This window comes from Talpa occidentalis, unplaced genomic scaffold (genome assembly GCF_014898055.3).
Source record: "Talpa occidentalis isolate TD23 unplaced genomic scaffold, MPIMG_talOcc4v2.1 talOcc4.14, whole genome shotgun sequence".
Taxonomy (NCBI): Eukaryota; Metazoa; Chordata; class Mammalia; order Eulipotyphla; family Talpidae; genus Talpa; species Talpa occidentalis.
Window position 1 is genome coordinate 90230921 of NW_023601433.1, and position 17191 is coordinate 90248111.

Genomic DNA, 17191 nt, shown 5'->3' on the forward strand with positions numbered 1-17191 from the left:
CCCGTCGCCTCCCTGCGCCCGCCCGCCGCCCGGAGGAGCCGCAGACTCTGGGCACGGAGGGGCCGCGGCGGCCCAGGTCTGAGACGGCCCCGGCCCTCGCCCGCCTGTGAGGGGGCGGCACAGCCCGCCTGGGCTGGACGAGCACCCCGCGGCACAGCCGCCCCGGCCGAGGGAGGCCCCGGGCCCGCCATGCGCCTCTCCCCGGGCGGCGGGAGCTAGCGGGACGTGGGCTCGGGCGCGGCCGCTCGGCACCATGAGGAGGCTGCTGGCCGCCTGGCTGCTGCTGCTGGGCAGCGCCCAGGTGAGGCCCGCCCAGCCGGAGGAGCGGGGCCCCCCGGGGGCGGCCAGCGGGCCCACTCGCCCCACGCTGCTTCCCGCGCAGGTGCGCGGAGCCCCGGCCAGGCCTCTCGCCCACCCAGGTAAGGGACGCGGCGCGCTGCCCTCCCCTGCCTTCCGGCATGGCTGGGCCGTCCGGTGTGTGCCCAGCTGGGCGGGGTCCCTCCCGGCCCGACCCGGGGCTGCCCGGCCGCCTGTCGCCCATGAGTGCCTGGGGTCCCGTGCTGGGGTCCCGTGGCTGGGGAGACACGGGGCCCGGCACCCACAGCCCTGCCCACGGCCCCGGCAAGGGACTGGCAGGCGCTGGGCGCTACCCCCAGGGTGGCTTGGCCGGTCCCCGCGCTCGGGTGGGGTCAGCCCGTGCCCACACTGGGGAGGAGGCCCCCTGGGCCCTGGCCCGGCCCTGCCAGCGGGTGGTCTTGTGGCCAGCACGGGAAGCAGGGACTCCGCGTTGCGGGGCAGAGGCCGGGGCTGCCCGTCCAGCCCAGGGGTGCTCCGGGAGGGAGGGGGGTGTCGTTGATGGGCCACAGACACAGCCTGTGTCCAGGAGACCCTGGCCCTGCAGCATGCTCACGCCCGACGGGAGCTGGACCTTGTGGGCCCCACACCCACACGCGGGCACACACCCGGGCACACACGCGGGCACACGTACCCACACCATGCCCAGCCCGTGCCCTCCGCAGCCCACGTCCAGGAGGTCGGGCTTCGGTTCCGGGAACTGGGGTGGAACAGACGCTGCTCGGCGTCCAGCCCCTGGGAGGCAGGCGGCGGGGTGGCAGGGCGCGAGGACGGGGGCGGCAGGGGCCGGGGCTCCTCCCCGGGTCCACTGTCTCACCTGTCCAGCCCCGCCAGCTCCTCCGCCTGCCCACGTGAATGCGGCCCTGTGTCCCCCTCCGGCCGCCTCCGGCCTGGCGAGGCTGCGGGAGACGGTCTCCCCGTGGACGTGGGCCCCGCGTCCTTTCTCTTTGCTGCCCGCCAGACCCCCCCGCCTTGCTCTTCTTCCCTGACACCCTCTCCCTCCCTCCCCGACACCCCTGGGCTCACCTCCTCCCCGTGGCCCACCAGCCTCGGGGCCCTGTGTCCGCCTCGGCCCACTCCGGCCCGGCTCTCCCGTGCTGGGTGCTGGGGCACCTGCCGGGCGGGGTGCGGGCCCCGGGAAGCGAGCCCTCGAGACAGCCGAGGGGCCCGAGGGGTTCCGGCTCCCGGCCGGCTGCCTGGGCCGTCCACGCCGCCGGGGCTCACTCTCCCCCTGCAGCCAGCGCCTGCTTCTGCGGGTGGTTCTCAGCCGTGCGCTGGCGCCTGGGGCTCCCCTGCCCTGGACGGGGCCTTCGTCCTGGGGCTGTGTGGTAGCAGGAGGGCAGAGGCGCCCCCATTCACAGCTGGCGAAGGGGAGGGGAGCGGGGCTGGCAGAGTCTGCATCCCCCCAGTCACCTTCGTGCCCTGGGTGGCCCCTGCCGGCCCTGTCCCCCAGAGGACGCAGGACGCGCGATGGGACACCAGCCCGGGGTGGGCAGTGCCGGTCGCTAAACAGCCCCACAGTGAGTGGCTTCCGTGGCGTCGCTGCCAGGGGTCCCCGGGGCGCCTGGCCCAGGGCGAGCACCCCATCCCCCTGCCGGCCTGCACCCAGGGCGTGACGGGCACGCGGGGCACCGAGTGGGTGGGCAGCCTCCACTCCCCGGGGCGGACGGGCTGGCGGGAGTGGACGTGGGCAGGCCCGCACCAGGCGGGGTCCTCGGGCAGCGGTAGAGGCTCCGTTGTGCCTCCTGCTCTGGCTCCGCCTACACGGCCTGGAGGGCTGCAAAGCTGGACGTCTGAGGGGCACGCCGGGCACGCCCGCCTGCTGACTTGCACACTCACGCGCGCAGGGACTGTCTGGGTGTGGCTGTGGCACAACAGCTGACTGCACGCGTCCACGGGAGAATCACCGGGGGGACGGGCGGCATTCCAGGGCCGGGCCCGGGCGCCCGCGGGCTGAGACCCCTGGCCTTGCAGTGGGTGGCCCAGAGCCCAGGCTGGCGGGTGGGCGCGGGGGCGAGGGCGCTGCCCACACGCTCCCAACGTGGCCCTCCAGCGGCAGGACGGCAGGAGGGGCTGGGAGGAGCCCCGGAAGGAGGAGGCGGAGGGCTTGGCGGCGTCTTTGTGAGTGTCCACGGCCCCGCCTCTCGGCGTCCAGCCTGACTGACCACCCCCGCCGCAGGAGGGATGGTTCTCCCAGAGCCACTGCGGCGTGGGGCGGGCAGCGGGGGGCACCACTGGTTCGGCTGGGCCTGGTGCTCCACCCGGAGCAAGCCCCCCCGCCCCCTGCAGACCCCAGTCCTAGCGCTCACCCCGTGGGGGCCGCGCCCAGTTCTCGGCGGCCGCCTCTGGGAAGATGGCAGCGGGGAGCGCGTCACCGCCGAAGGCTGGGGGGCGAGGGCTGGGGGGCCGTGTCGGGGAGTCGGAGACGACTGGGTGTGAAGGACGCAGGGACGAGGGGTCGGGACCAAACTCGGGGTCCCGGAGCCCCGTGCCTGAGACTAGCTACCGGCCTGTCTCCTGCCGTTGAGTCACGCTCACGGCGATGGCGCCGGCTGCAGCAGGACACACGCGTCCCTCGAGCGCACACAGGCCAGGACGCGGCCGGTGGGCAGTGAGGCTGGGAGGATGCACGCCCGGCGCGGCCCGCCCCCCCCAAAGCCCCCCACGTGCCAAAGCCCCCCAACAGCTCTGGTCTTCCTCCTCAGGCCACCAGCCGCTCCGGGCCGGCCGGGACGTGCTGCCCAGCCTGGCGCCAACGGGCGTGCGTCCACTGCTGGTTTTCTCTGGTTAGGAGGTGTCGCCTGTTCTGTTGGCGCGTGCGCCCCTGGAGGAGACGCACCCCCGTCTTTGGTCTCCTGCGAGCTCTTTGCAGCCTGCTGTGCCCTGAGCCAATTCGGACGCCTCGCGGCCTCCGCGGCTCCTGCTGTGCGTGGCAGCCCCGAGCCCGCTCTCCTTCCCAGGGCGATCTTGTAACCGGGGCTGAAGCCAAAGACAGTTACAGGGCAGGGGGAGGGGCACCCAGAACCCCCCAAAAAGCCAGTTTACAGCTCTAAATAAGTTCTGTCATCCGCCACGTCAAGACAAAACATGCTCAGTGCGTGCGCGAGGCCTTGAACGGAGAGGAGCTGCAGCACAACGGGCGTGCGGCAGAGACGGGGAGGGACACGGTTTCCAAATCCAGACCCGAAGTCTCCTGTCCCCCGTGCGTGGACGCCCAGCCTGACATGGGCGGCAAAGCAGGGCCGCTGAGGCCCAAGCGCTGCCCCCGGCAAAGGCCCCTCTGGGGGGGCCCGCAGGAAAGGGGCAGAGGGCCCCGGCGGGGCTGGGAGGAAAGGAGCAAGATGAAGACCCAGATCAGCGCTGCCGGGGTCACCTCCACGGGCCTCCCCGCGTCTGCTTCGCTGGTCCAGGACCAAGACCTGCTCCCTGGCCTCCCCCAGGCTCCTCCTGCGTCCCCTGCTCCTCCTGCCCTCGGCCCCCTTCAGGCTCCTCTCTGGCTTCCCGCCGCCCTCCAGCTCCACCCTCCTGGGGTGGGGCAGGGGACCTGGAACCTCCCCTCGTCCTGGGGACCACCCACTTACAATTTAACATTTTTATTCTTTTTCCCCAAGGGTTTGAGGTCTTGGCTTCGGCCTCCCACTACTGGCCGCTGGAAAACGTGGACGGGATCCATGAGCTTCAGGACACAACTGGAGGTAGCGGGCGGTGGGGGCCGAGGCCACAGCTGGGGCTGGGCGCAGGGTGGGGCCGCCGCTGGGTCCTGCGCCCGCAGCTGCCCGTCAGGGGCGCGTCCGAAGTATCTCACCAGGACGGGCCTCCCACGCAGGGAGGGTGGGTGTGGCTCCGGGCCTTCCGGGGCGTGCTCGGCCCAGCAGCCTTTGGCAGAGGCAGGGTTCTGCGGCACGGGTGGGCCGACCTGTGACTGCAGGTGCACCATTCCGGGGGGGGGGCCTGGCTCCACTCCCGCCCACGGCCGTGCCCGCTGGCCCGCACCCATGCTCCCACCAGCTGCCCCGCTTCACACCTCACTCTCCCCACCAGCAGGGCCTGCGGCCACTTCAATCTGCATTTCCTGTGACCCCTGGTGTGAGAGACAGCTGATGCCAACGTCGGCATTTACAGCCGGGTGCTCAAAGCTCAGCTGTCTCGACCGCCATGGAGTCTTAAAAAAGACCCACAGGGCTGACGGCGGCTTCCACAGCAGCTGCTGGGGTCCTTCTGCCCCGACCCCGCGTGCTGCCACAGGCCCCCCTGAGTGCTGTGAGTCGAGAAGTGTCCGTGTCGCTGCGTCCCCCGTGGGCTGGTCACCGGGCAGCCGAGCTTCTCTCCCCGGGACCAAAAGGCCCGTGTGGGGCCTCGGCCGCAGCCAGCTCAGGCCCATAAATGGCCTCCCTGGTTATGACCCGGTTGCTTTTCTTGGGGCCTTTGTTTTCGAGCCTTTGGAATGATCCTCCTTCGAGGGGAGACGCCTGCCGGGAGAGCTCGCTGCCCAGGGCCAGCAGCTGGACTGTGGCTGTCTGGGGAGCAAGAGCCGGAGGAACCATCGGTGTAATCCCCCCTCCCGCCCTGAGCCCAGCTCGCTCCTGCAGAGTAAATCAGCGCTTGCTGATGTTTTGGCACGCGCCGCCTGGGGGACTCTCTTCCCGTAGTTACTGGGGCACAACTGCGTTGCGGCTGAACCTCGCTCACCAAACACGCCGACTTCCCGTGACGCTCGCAGCGCAGCCTGCCCCGCATGGCCAGCGATGGGCCCTGCGCCCCTCTGTTCCCGGGGGGCGTCCCTCCGGCCGGGCTCTGCCACACGGCTCGGCCCGAGACCGGCTCCCTCAGGAAGACGGAGACTGGACCCCGTCGGCCCGCGCTGCGGGGAAGCCCGACGGCCGGGGAGTCATTTCCCGCGTGTCAGCTTCGTTATTTGTTGCCAAAGCCTCTGTCGCACGTCCGTCTGTGTCCGCGTCACACGGTGTCTCGTGCCTGCTCCATCCGTCCTCGGGACGCGTCCAGCCTCCCGCGGGGCCCCTCAGGGCCGCAGCACATCTCTCAGCTCAGTGTGCGGGCAGGGGTCGGGCCCAGGGGGCGCCTTCGGGGCCAGCCCCTAGTCTCGCCGCTCTGGGCCAGGGCCGGGCGAGCTATGATGGGCTGAGCAAACACGAGGGTGGGGTGCGGGGGGCGCCGCCGGGGAGGGGCCGCACACGCTCAGTGGAGAGATGTGCGGGCGTCTGTGTGTTGTCTCACTCACGTGTCCCGCTTTCTCTTGTCGTTTCACCCAGTGTCACGAACCCACCACCTCACTGTGCTCCCTCCCCATAACTCCACCTTTGCCCTGGCCGGCGGCTCTGCCTACTCAAACCTCTCTGCAACTGTCGGTGAGCACCGCCCCTGCTCCGCCTCGGCCGCTGTGGCCGCGCCGCCCAGGCCGGTCGGTTCCGTGTGAGCTCACGGGAGCTGGGCCGGCACCGAGCCAGTCCAGGAAGGGGCAAGGCCCGGGGCTAGGGGACTGCCCGGGGCTCGCTCCAGACACGGCCTCGCCTCGGAGCCGCCGGCGGAGGTGGACACGTGACCCGGCCAGCTGCTTGCCTGCAGAACCAGACAGACAGCAGCGCGCCCGGGCTGGAAATAGCAGTTGTTTGGATTTTAGAGCGGATGCTACTCTAGGGGAGGACAGTGTGCCCTCTTGGTGGAAAACTGAGGTTATTGCAAAACACCTCGTCAGAGCTATGGTTTCTCACAGACCCGGAAACCTGCATTTCTTCTGTGGCTGGGATTTATTTAAACCGTAGAAGCTGGTTTGTACCAGACACTCCCAGAGTCACTTAGCACCTCCCAGAGTCCCCGTGGCGCCCTGCTCACTTCAGAGCGAGAAGGTGGGGCCTCCCTTTTGGGGTGGGGGTGGGGAGAGGGCCGGGCCTGGGGGTCGCAGGGAGGCAGCTCAGCTCCTCCGGCCTGGCCTTTGCCCTCCCAGGCAGCCTGGCGTGGGTCTGACCTGTCTGTTCAGTTGGGCAGAAGTGAGGGGCCCGAGACGGCGAGGATCGGGGCCCACCTTGGCTCTCCAGTGACTGAACCGGGGGCCTGGGCTGGGGTCGCAGGCCAGGGTCCCGGCCAGCAGCACATGGCAGAGGATGTAGCTGGCGACTGGCCCCAGGGGACACACATGTTCTGTGGCCTTCGCTTCACAGTCCGCTCTTGTCTGTGCTGTGAGCCACTGGCCAGCTCTTCGCCATCACCGCTGCCCGTGGGCAGGAGGGCTGCAGGCCGGGCTGTGTGGACCTTCCCTGCGCTCCCTGCTGGAGGCGGAGGGCAGCCCTGCAGAGTTGCGGCCCCACATCTCGGGGTGCTCGGGGCGGGTTCCCGCTCAGACATGCGCCCACCTCCCTGGAGCGTGATGGCCGCGGGCTCTGAGGCGGGAGGCGTGGAGTCGGGGGGGAGAGGTGGTCGGCCCCTGGGGAGGCCACTGCCCCGGACCCAGAATCCCCCACAGGGACCAGGTCATGGCGCCTCCCCTGCCGCCCAGCACTCAGGCGAGCACGTCGTCTATGACTCGGCGTGAAGGGCTGTCGCACCTGACGCTTCACGACGGCACCCCCACGCCCGCGGCCCGAGCCGGCGCCTGTGCACCCCGGGGAGCGGAGCGCGAGTCCCCCCAGCGTGGCCGCCTGCTAACGTGTGCTCTCGGCTCTCCCTGCCAGACATCGTGGAGGGGAAGGTGGACAAGGGCATCTACCTCCAGGAGGAGAAGAGGCTGACGCTGCTCTACTATGGCCGCTACAAGACGTCCTGCATCAGCAACCCCGCCCGCTGCGGGCCCCACGGTGAGCAGCTCCCGGCGCCTCTGGTCAGGGGCTCGGCCCTGGGGTGCAGGTGTGGGGGCCTCCCCCAACCTGCGGCAGGGCCCCAGACTCGGGGTCAGACAGCTGACCGTGTAAGCACCAACCTCCATGGGGGCGTGTGGGCTTCAGTGTGCCCAGCAGTGAGGCCGGGCCCAGAGGGGCCCATGCGACCGGAGCGGGAGCAGAATGGAGACATCAGACCTCCCGCAGGCCGAGTCGGGGCCCCTGAGGCCCAGCCGAGTGGCCAGTGCGGCTGCCACGCAGGGAGAGCCCTGGGGCTCTCCACCACCAGAGCTGAGCTCCAGGCTGGGACGTGCGGCCTGAGCCGATGTCTGCGCCTGAGGTCAGAGCTGACCTTGCGCCTCAGACCGGACTCCAGGAAACTCCTCTGCCCCAGCGTCTTGTGATTTTCTGCATGGTGGGTGATAACAGGCGCCAGGGAAAGGCGAGGGCACCTTTAGGACGCACAGGAAAGAGCCTGGAGCTCGGCGGGCCCATGAGTGTGGCTGGGCCGCTGGCTGGGGGGGCGTGAGCACCCGAGAGCAGGGCATGCGGCTGCCCCTCTGCGCGTCAGCAGTGACCGTGCCTTCCTCCCTCAGGCGTCACCTTCTCCTTCTTCTGGAAGACACAAGGGGGACATTCAAGGCCTGCCCCATTGGCCTACGGGGGACAGGTCATTTCCGACGGCTTCAAAGTCTGCTCCAGCGGCGGCCGGGGCTCGGTGGAGGTGTACACGCGGGAGAACTCCCGGACATGGGGGGCCACCTTCAGCCCGCCAGGTAGGGGCCTCTGCGGGTGGGGGGCTGCTGATGGGGGACCACCAGCCCCCAGCTGGGGGCCTCCGCGGAGCTCCCTGCCCTCGGGACCCCCAGAGGGCTTGCCCTGGCCCTGGCCCATGCTCCCACTTCAGGGGCAGCAGGGCAGGGGCTGTGACTCCCTGGCCCCGGCCCTCCGGCCCGAGCCAGCCTGCACCACGCAGGTCCCTGAGGCACAGCCTGGGGTGGCAGGCCTCCGGGGTGGCCGTGCTGGACACGGCTAATGGGCTGCAGCAGGATGGGGCTCGAATGGGGGTGCCCCTCCTCCCCGCACCTCCTGTCCTTGCCACCTCCTCCTCCTCCCCTCTGTGGTGCACAACTCGAAGATGTTTGAGACACGGCATGAGAAAGCTTCCGGGCAAGGAGGTGGGGCAGCCGGGCTGGAGGAGGCCGGGTGCGGTGCGGGGGTGCTGGGCCTGGAGGAGGGGGTGGAGGGCTGGCTTGGCAGGAGCTCTGAGGACCCCTCTCTCCTGATCACCTCCAGTGTGAGGTCAGAGGTGATGGGTAGGCGGTGGGGAGAGAGTGGAAGCGGAGCCTGGAGAAGGGGGCGGCAGAGAAATGTATTGGGGTAGCACTGAGGCCCCTTCGGGCTGGAGGCAGAGGGCAGCGGGCGGTGCAGGGCCGATGGAGGCCTGGAGCAGCCTCCTCCGGGTGGGACAGGTCCGCGGTGTTTGTTGATGAGGGACTGGAGCCCAAGAGCTGGGTGTTGGCTGCGGGACCTTGGGCCCCTGATGTACCCTCCCGTGCCTCAGTTTCCCCCCCACCACGTGGGGCTGTTGGCAGTGCTCCCACAGGAGTCCAGGCGTGTGAGGAGCTGGGCGGGCACCACGTGGCGGTGGAGCCTGGAGGTGTGTGGGTGGCACCATGGGCTCACTGCCCCCCACTCCCCCGGAGAACTCACGTGTCCCCTGCGTCCCTGCCCCACGGACCTGCCTGCCCCGTCCACGGCTCTCAGCTCCTCCTTAAGCGGGGTGGTCTCCGTGCTCGGCTGGCGTGCCACACGGCTCTCTGGAGGCCCGATCTCATTTCCTCTGGATGGGTATCCCGCGAGGACGGGCAGCGCCCATGGCAACCGCCTCGCTGCTTCCAGAGGGGCCTGCAACAGTCACCTCACCTCCTCGCCAACACTTGTTCTTTCCTCTTTCCCGCGGTAACCACTCGAGAGGTCCCAGCTGGTTGCATTCTGAACATTAGCTGCTGATCAGCTCCTGAACTGAAGATGTCTCCTCCACCCCATAGGTCGTCTTTATTTTGTTCTTTCTTTCGGTGTGTAGAAGCTTTTTGGTGAGATGTAGTATTGCTCACTAATTTTTGAATTTTTCCTTGTGCTTTTGATGTGATATCAAAAAACTCATTGCCATGACAATTAGTTGGGTTTATTTCTTGACAATTGCCATGACAATTAGTGGTTTTATTTCTTGACTCTCAGTTCTGTTCTATTCATCGATGTGTCTGTTTTTATGCCAGCACCATATTGTTTTGATTACCACAGGTTTGTAGTATAGTTTGAAGCTAGGAAGGGTGATGCCTCCAGCTTTGTTCTTTCTTGGGATTGCTCTGGCTGTGGGGCTCTCTTCGTGTGCCACGTAAACTCTGGGATTGTTTTTCTTCCTGTGATACATCAGTGTCTTGTAATTTTCAGTGTTTAGATCTTCCACATCGTTGGTTAAATTTTTCCTAAGCATTTGATAATTTTTGACGCTCTCATGAATGGGCTGTTTTCTTAGTTTCATTTTTTTTTGGTTTCTTTTTAAGATCTCTCATTGTTAGTGATTCCAGGCAAAACCACAGGGAATGGACACTGATTCTGGGTGAAACAGAGGCACACCCAAGCTATTGGGGGGGGAAATCCACTCCAGGGGTTCTTGCCGCCAACACGCATAAAGGCACAGCAGTCACGCTCCAGTGTGTGCCGAGGTCTTTAACTGGTGAAAGGGCAAGAGAGAGAAAAGGTTTAGGGGAGAGAAGGATTTGAAAATACAGATTTCCAGTCGCTCCAAAATCATCCACCCCTCATGGGCCAAAGTTCAGCCAAACAGGCAGGCCCAGAGCCAATGGCCCTGGTCCAGAGGCACAGCTGCCCAGAGGCTGAGCCCAAGGCCTCTCCCAGCAGGAACCACACGCAACGGGTTAGGCAGGCCCCAGGGAGCTTAGAGCCAAAATGTACCTCCCAGGCCAAATAGAGGGCCATGCCGGCGGCCGCCACCATCTGCAGAGAGCCAGATCCAAGCACCAAAGCCACGGAGAGCCGTCTCCCCCTCCCCACCCAACACGTGGCTGGGCCCCTCCCCCTCCCTCCCGAAGCTTCCCCCGCCCCACCCCCTCCAGAACCTGCTGCCTGCCGCGCTGGGAACTGCGGTGTGGTGGCTGAAGACTGGAGGGCTCCCAGGGGGCCACCACGCCTGTCCCCTACCAGCCCGGACTGCGGCCACTCCAGCCGCCTCTGGCTGCAGGCTGTGGAGCTGCAGCTGCTCCCTGCACGCTGGCTGTGTCCTGCCACTGGCTGGACCCCCCAACTTGCCCCAGCAGTGGCTGTGGTGACGTGTCAGCATCTTCTCCAGGCTGCGGCCGCCGTAACCCCAGGCAGGGTCTCTGTATTGAGCTGAATTGTAAGTGGGTGTGAGGTCTGAGTCTAGAGGGGCTGCGTGTGGGTTTCCCGCTGTCCCAGGGCCATTTGACGGAGTTGACTGCTTGCCGGCCTATGCTGGCCTCTCTATTCCTTTCCATTCACCTGTTTGTTCTTTTGTCAGTTCCACACTCTCTTGGTCACTAGCGCTTCATAGCGAGTCCTGCAGCTGGGCCGCGTCCGTTCTGATTTTGTCTTCCCTGTAATACCGTTCAGCTATCCTGGGTCCTCGCCCTCGCAATACAAACTTTAGACCCATCCTGCCCAAATGCAGATCGAGTTGGGAGAACTGGCTTGGCGACAATCTCAAAGCTCCCGGCCCCTGGGCACGGCCATCTCTCCATTTATTCAGCTCTCGTTTAATTGTTCGCCAAAGCCTTGTAGTTGTTTTCATAGGGATCTCACATCTTTTTACTAGAGTAATACCTGAGTTTTAATTTTGGGGGGTGTTCAAGTAAATTTTATGCATTTTAAGTCCAAATGCCACTTGTTTGTTGCAGCCAGATGAGAGAGTGGCCAAGTCTCCTGAATTATTTCTCTTCTCTCCTGCAGCGTGGCTGGGACTGCCTGTTAGTTCCAGAGACTTTTAAAAATAGATCCTCTCAAGTTCTCAACATAAACAGTCATGTCATCTGAGAACAGTTTTATTTCTTCTTTCTAAATCTGTGTAGTGTCTCTCTTTCGGTCGTACTGCACTTTCCGGGACGTCTGGCACCGAGCTGAGAGGGATGGGGGGGACCTCTTGCTCTCGCTGCTAGCCGTGCTGGCTTCTGCAGCTGGGCTTGTGGTTGGTGCTTCTATCCTGCTTGCTGCCACATATTCTAATTATCGCTTTTGCCTCTAGCATTTTAATTTGGGCATCCTAATTTAAAATAGTAAAGTGTCTCTTTGAACTGCTTTTGGAATTTCGGGGTGGAAGCATTTTTTTCCCTGTGCTCCAGGGCCCTGAGGAAAGCCAGCTCTGCGTTCGGACGTGTGTAAGGACTTAGCCATGTGGGCGTGACCCGCTGCCTGGAGGAGGGAGGGGGCGGCCGGCAGGGCCACCAGCCCGAGCCCCTCCCACATGCGACCCTTGCTCTCCCCAGGCCCCTACTGGACGCATGTCCTGTTCACGTGGAAGCCCAAGGAGGGCCTGAAAGTGTACGTGAACGGGACCCTGAGCACCTCGGACCCGAGCGGCAGCGTGTCGCGCGTGTACGGCGAGCCCAACGGCAGCCTGGTGGTCGGGTCCGAGCAGGACCAGGCCAAGCGCTACGAGAACGGCGCCTTCGACGAGTTCATCATCTGGGAGCGCGCCCTGACGCCGGACGAGGTCGCCATGTACTTCACCGCAGCTGTCGGTTAGTGGGGGCGTGGGTGCCCCAAGTCCCGCCTGTCCCCGCCCATCACCCCCCACCCCGGTACTCAGCACCGTGGTCCCAGGCAGGTGCTGGGGAGCCCAACCCTGTTCCCAGAACGCCCCTGGAGAGCTGGCAGGGACGGCAACCCCACCGCCGTGTGAGGTGTGTGGCGGCTGCGGGCGTGCGGGGCAGCACCGGGCAGGGCGCTTGGCCGCAGGTGCGTCCTGTTGCTCGTCCCCAGGCCAGACTTGCCCCCAGGAGGCACCCCGTGCTCAGGGCGGGCCTGTGGCACTGGCCGCCTTGGGCCCGGGCTTGGGAGTCTTTCCCTTTCACGATACCAGATCCTTAGCTCAGCCACCCCGGTGCGTGCAACCCCGCGGCCCTGACCCCACCCACGCACCCTGCGGATCACCCGTGCCCGCGGCACTGCCTGCCCCACTGCCCGCTGGGCCTGCGAGCATGTCCTGTCTGTGGCTTGCTCCTCTGGACACCCCACCAACGTGGGGGCCCTCACACGGGCCCTGAGGTCAGTCTCTCCCCATCAGTGCTCTCCGCTGACCACGTGAAGCAGCCGCCCGGCATGTGTGAGGGTGGATGGCTCGAGGGGTGGGGGCAGGTGCCTCTCAGCCGCCTTTAGGTCTGGTCCTCTTTCCTCCTGCAGTTCTGCTTTCAGTCCGCTCGCGCATAGGCGCAGTTTCTCTGTTTTCACATTAGCCTGCCGAGAAGACAGGCCTGTGTGGCAGGAGCCCACCGGGGCGGTTGTGGCACTGAGGCCCTGGCGCTGAGGTTCTGGTGCTGAGGCCCTACGGTCACCATTTCCGCGTCCGAGAGCCACTGAGCTGGGAGGGCGCAGAACGTGCTGCTGGTGGAGCTGGGTCCAGGCCACCCCAGCCTCGCCCAGTGCAGAGAGAAGGAGGCCAAGAAGGACACTGGGCCGGGCCTCAGAGGGCGCTGTGCAGCCCCCTGTCCCCCTGTCGGTCTCTCCCCGAGGACGCATCCTCATTCACGGAGTGACAGAGGGTGAATGCCATGTCCTTTCAAGGAGGACACCCATCACCGCATTTACCGCCCCGGCCCAGAGGTTTGTCCCTTGGAGAACAAGATGCACCTGAGCTGGGAGGCCCGGGCGAAGCTGCTGCCTCACCACTCACTGATTATCAGCGCCAGGCACAGCAGGCCAGGACGCCCCGGGCAGGCTGCGGGACGTGGAGCGCATGGAGGCCGCTGCCTGAGGCCCTGGCAGGCCTGGGGGCGTCTCACGCCAGCGCCAGGCTAACCAGCACCGGCTGAGGTGTTCAGACAACTGCACTGAAATCTGCTGCCTCGGGCCTCTGGGCCCTGTCGGCACATCGGGGGCGGAACCAGCCTGTGTCTGCGGAAGACCTCTGCGCTGGGCCTCATGCGGGCTGGGCGCTGAGGCCTGCTCTGGGCCAGCTAGCAGGGGCGCCTCTTCCAAGCCAGTTAACCGGGCAGATGGGCGACCTTTCTCGTCCCCCCAGGGGCAGCGCTGGCCCCTCTGCCCGCCTGTAGACACCCGAGGGAGCTGCAGCGACGCCCGAGCCGTGTGGTGTGGCAGGCGCCTGAGAAGACGAGAGACCCGCATGGACGGTCCCCATCTGGCATCAGGGGGCCTGCAGCAGGCCCGCCAGCACGCAGACTGCACCTGCCCCCAGCCTCCGTGGCCGTCGCCCGGGCTGCTCTGGTGGCCGGGCTGACTGTCGCCCTTCATCTGTGGCACGCTGGAGCTAAGCGGCGTCTCCGTCACACTGTGGCGCTCGGGAGTGACTGTCACCCCGGCTTGGACACAGAGTGTTGGGGCTCCAGGGGCGTCACCCCTACCTCACACCAGCCACCCAGCCCTGCCCCAACCCAAGGACAGTGACTCCTGCAGTGACGAGGGGTGACAAGAGGCCCTTTCTCAGCTCGTCTAAAGCGCTTGCAGGGGCCTCCCGAGGAGTGGAAGGTCGGGATAGGCCTGCATCACTGGGAACCACCGAGATGAGGTGTGGCTGGGCGGCCACGGAGGGAGGACGCGTCGTGGCTCGGCCCTGGGCCTGGGCGTCCTCACTGTTCCTCAGCGGCGTCTCAAAGAGAAATGACTGGAAGTGTCAGGGTTCAAGGGCTCAGGGCGACTTCCCCATCACTCTCTGGGCCTGTGGGATGGACACCGGTCCGGGCTGAACACCCACTGCCTCTCTCTACACGGTCCAAGGCCCCCGCAGCCGCTCTTTTGGTTTATTACTTATTTGAAATTAGCAAAAGTTGGTATAAAATCGTCTTTCGATGATGATTTGCATGAAGAGTGTTCCACAGCGGTTTAGACTATAAATGGAAAGATAATTGACCTGGGGAATCCACACCACCCGCTCTCTAAGCTGATTTACCGGCCCGTTATCTTCGCGGCCACATTCCCACGTGACCGTTCTCGAGTCTTCCTTGGCGCGTCTGAGCTGGTCAAGTCTGGAATCAGGCAGATCTTCCTCAGGGTGAAAGGTGACCGCGTTTTTGTCCCTAACCGAGCCTTCTCTGTGTCTCCAGGGAAGCACGTCCTGCTGTCTTCCACACCAGCAGGCATCCTCGCGACCCCCACGGCAGACACACCGGTGAGTGGGTGCTTCTGCCATCTTCCCGCGGCCGCCTCACTGCTGGCCGGCCTGCCGGCCCCAGAAACACCACAGCCGCCCGGCCTCCCGGGGCGCCTGGGAGACGGAGGCGGAGGAGTTCTGACCACGCTGACTCCCCACGCCCCGCGGTGGCAAGGGCCCGCTCAGCTGCCGTGCTGGCCTCCAGCTGCAGGAGTGAGGGGCACTTCCTGGGATGAGCGTGCAGCCCTGAGCCAGCTGGGGGTCACACCCCAGGCTGGTCGCTCTCTGTGTCTTGGCCTGGAGCCAGCCCCACGCACCGAGGGCTGTGTCCCGCGGCGGCAGGAGTGCGGGTGAAACCTTCGCCCACTGTGGCGGGCGAGCGGGCAGAGCTGGCTGCCGCTCTGGGGCTGTGGCCGAGGCCCAGAGGACTCGCTGCACTCTGGGCCGCCCTGGCTTCTTTCTTGGTGGCTCTCACGTGGCTCATTTCTTCCAGATGCCCACCGATGCCTACCACCCCATCATAACCAACCTGACGGAGGAGAGGAAACGCTTCCACAGCCCCGGAGTTGTGCTCAGTTACCTGCAAAACATGTCCCTCAGCCTCCCCAACAAGTCGCTGTCGGAGGAGACAGCAGCGAACCTTACCGAGGTAACACCCTTGATGCCGTGCCGGCGAGTGGGGCTCAGCCACCAGCCGCCAGGGCCCTCGGGGGGCGCTGGGCCTCGCAGTCAGAAGAACCAGGGACTATACGTGAACGTGTGGGTTCCAGGCTTCTCCTGGACATCCTGGTGAACAGCCCCGGTGGGGGCACCGGTCAGCAGAGTGCATGCGGGCACGTGAGGATGAGAGTGGAGGCCTGAGGGGCTGCCTCAGTGGGCCCAGAATCCGGCAGGGTGGGTGGGAGGTGCTTTCTTTTTAAGCAAGGGGGTTTCCTGTTGCCTCATGGCTCGCCTCTCCCCTCAGGACTCCCACACACAGGGGCCAGAGAAGGTGATGGCTGGCAGGGTCACAACAGGGGGGAGTGGAGACTGCAGCCAACTCGCAGGCACTGGCAGCCCAGAGCCACTTGATCTTAGCCTTTAGGGTTACCTGAGAATCAAAAAGTGGGAAGGGGGAGATTTATTCCTTTCCTAACACAGAAATTTGAAGTGTTTAAATAAAAAAAATTTGAAAGTGGACAACTAACTTGAATCTAACACCAGTGAAGAGCTGACATCTGTGGGGCAGGCCCAGCCTGTGGCTCGGCGTGAGGCCCCTGCTGCAGGCAGGTGGGGGCGCCTGACCCGGCACCTGCGGAATTGCCCGCAACCCCACACAATCAATCTCATGAGAAGTAGAACTCCTTGGCGTCCACTCCCCAGTGCCCACGATGTCCCGGCTCCTCAGCTCCGGCAGCTGCACAGGAGGCCCCCGGCCCCGCCGGCGCTGACAGGGGCGGCTCACGGCGCCTGGCTCTCGAGCGCGTGGGCTGCGGAGCCGGTGGTGTGAGTGATTCCCAAGACTCCGTACGAAGAAAGAATGCAAAATGAGGAATTGATCATTTTTGTGCTGCTTGTTGACGTGATCATGTTTTAGATCTATCCAGCTAAGTAAAATATGTTTTCAAAATTAATTTCACCTATTTTCCTTGAATATAAAAAATGACAGCTCCTCAGAAATTTATTTATTTATTTATTTATTTTTTTATAGAGGCATGCTTTTTATTTATTTTTTTTTTTTGTTTGTTTGTTTGTTTTGTTTATGCATGCACTGGGTACAGTCAGGAGCGCGGGAGGGTGAGAGAATTCACCAGAGCCAGAGCGGGGAGCAGAGCAGGCAGAAGGACCGAAGGACACTGCTGAGGGGAGCAGCGGGCGGCAGGAGAGGTCTGCGCGCCATGCGGGACCCTCCTCCAGGGCCGGGGAGCAGCCGGGGATCGAACCGGCGCCGCAGAGGCTGTGGGCAGTTTGCAGCCCAGCGCTCAAGCGCTGCGCCACCGGGGAGGCCCTCCTCAGAAATTTAAATTACAAATGTGGCTCCCGTTTCTAATCAACAGATGCGCTCCCGGCTCAACACGCTCTGCCCCAGCCGGGTCTGCGGCCTTGCCTGGCCTGTTGGTCCAGCTTCAGCGGGCGCTGCCGTCCACCTACGGCCGTCCGCGGCTGCTTTATCACGGCAGGGCGGAGCTGAGCGTTGGGGACAGAGCCCTGTGGCGTGTGAGGCTTAAGCGCTTCGCCAGCTGAGAATTTTGGGGGCTGACCTATGCTCTGGGCCCTAAGCCTGCCCGCCACACCCACGCCGGCGAGTCCCAGGCCCGAGGCTGATCTGTTCACCTTTAATTTTTAGGCTTTGCGCGTCAGGGTCTTAATCGGATAAACAAGAAAGTGAGGCGTTCTGATGGTGTGTTCCCTGACTATTTAGTGCCTAAAAGTGTGAGGAAGAATGTGATTTTTCTAGCGATGGCAGTTTGGTGGAAACAGGAGATTTAGGTTAAGCTTTAAGTTTAAATCTGGTGGGTCTCCCCGGTGGCGCAGCGGTGGAGCGCTGGGTTGCAAAGCTGCCCGCAGCCTCTGCGGCGCCGGTTCGATCCCCGGCTGCTTCCCGGCCACCAGAGGAGGGTCCCACATGGCGCGCAGACCTCTCCTGCCGCCCGCTGCTCCCCTC

At 65.0% G+C, this 17191-nt stretch overlaps 1 protein-coding gene across 1 annotated transcript in view; it reads left to right on the forward strand.

Moving 5' to 3' along the window:
- The first annotated feature begins 253 nt into the window (after positions 1–253).
- Positions 254–17191, forward strand: part of ADGRD1 (adhesion G protein-coupled receptor D1) — a 37002-nt gene continuing 20064 nt past the window's right edge. The window contains exons 1-8 of the mRNA XM_037509874.2: positions 254–419; positions 3966–4049; positions 5625–5720; positions 7041–7163; positions 7781–7960; positions 11708–11962; positions 14501–14565; positions 15041–15196. Coding sequence (XP_037365771.1) covers positions 254–419; positions 3966–4049; positions 5625–5720; positions 7041–7163; positions 7781–7960; positions 11708–11962; positions 14501–14565; positions 15041–15196 — 1125 coding nt within the window. The remainder of the gene's footprint in view (positions 420–3965; positions 4050–5624; positions 5721–7040; positions 7164–7780; positions 7961–11707; positions 11963–14500; positions 14566–15040; positions 15197–17191) is intronic.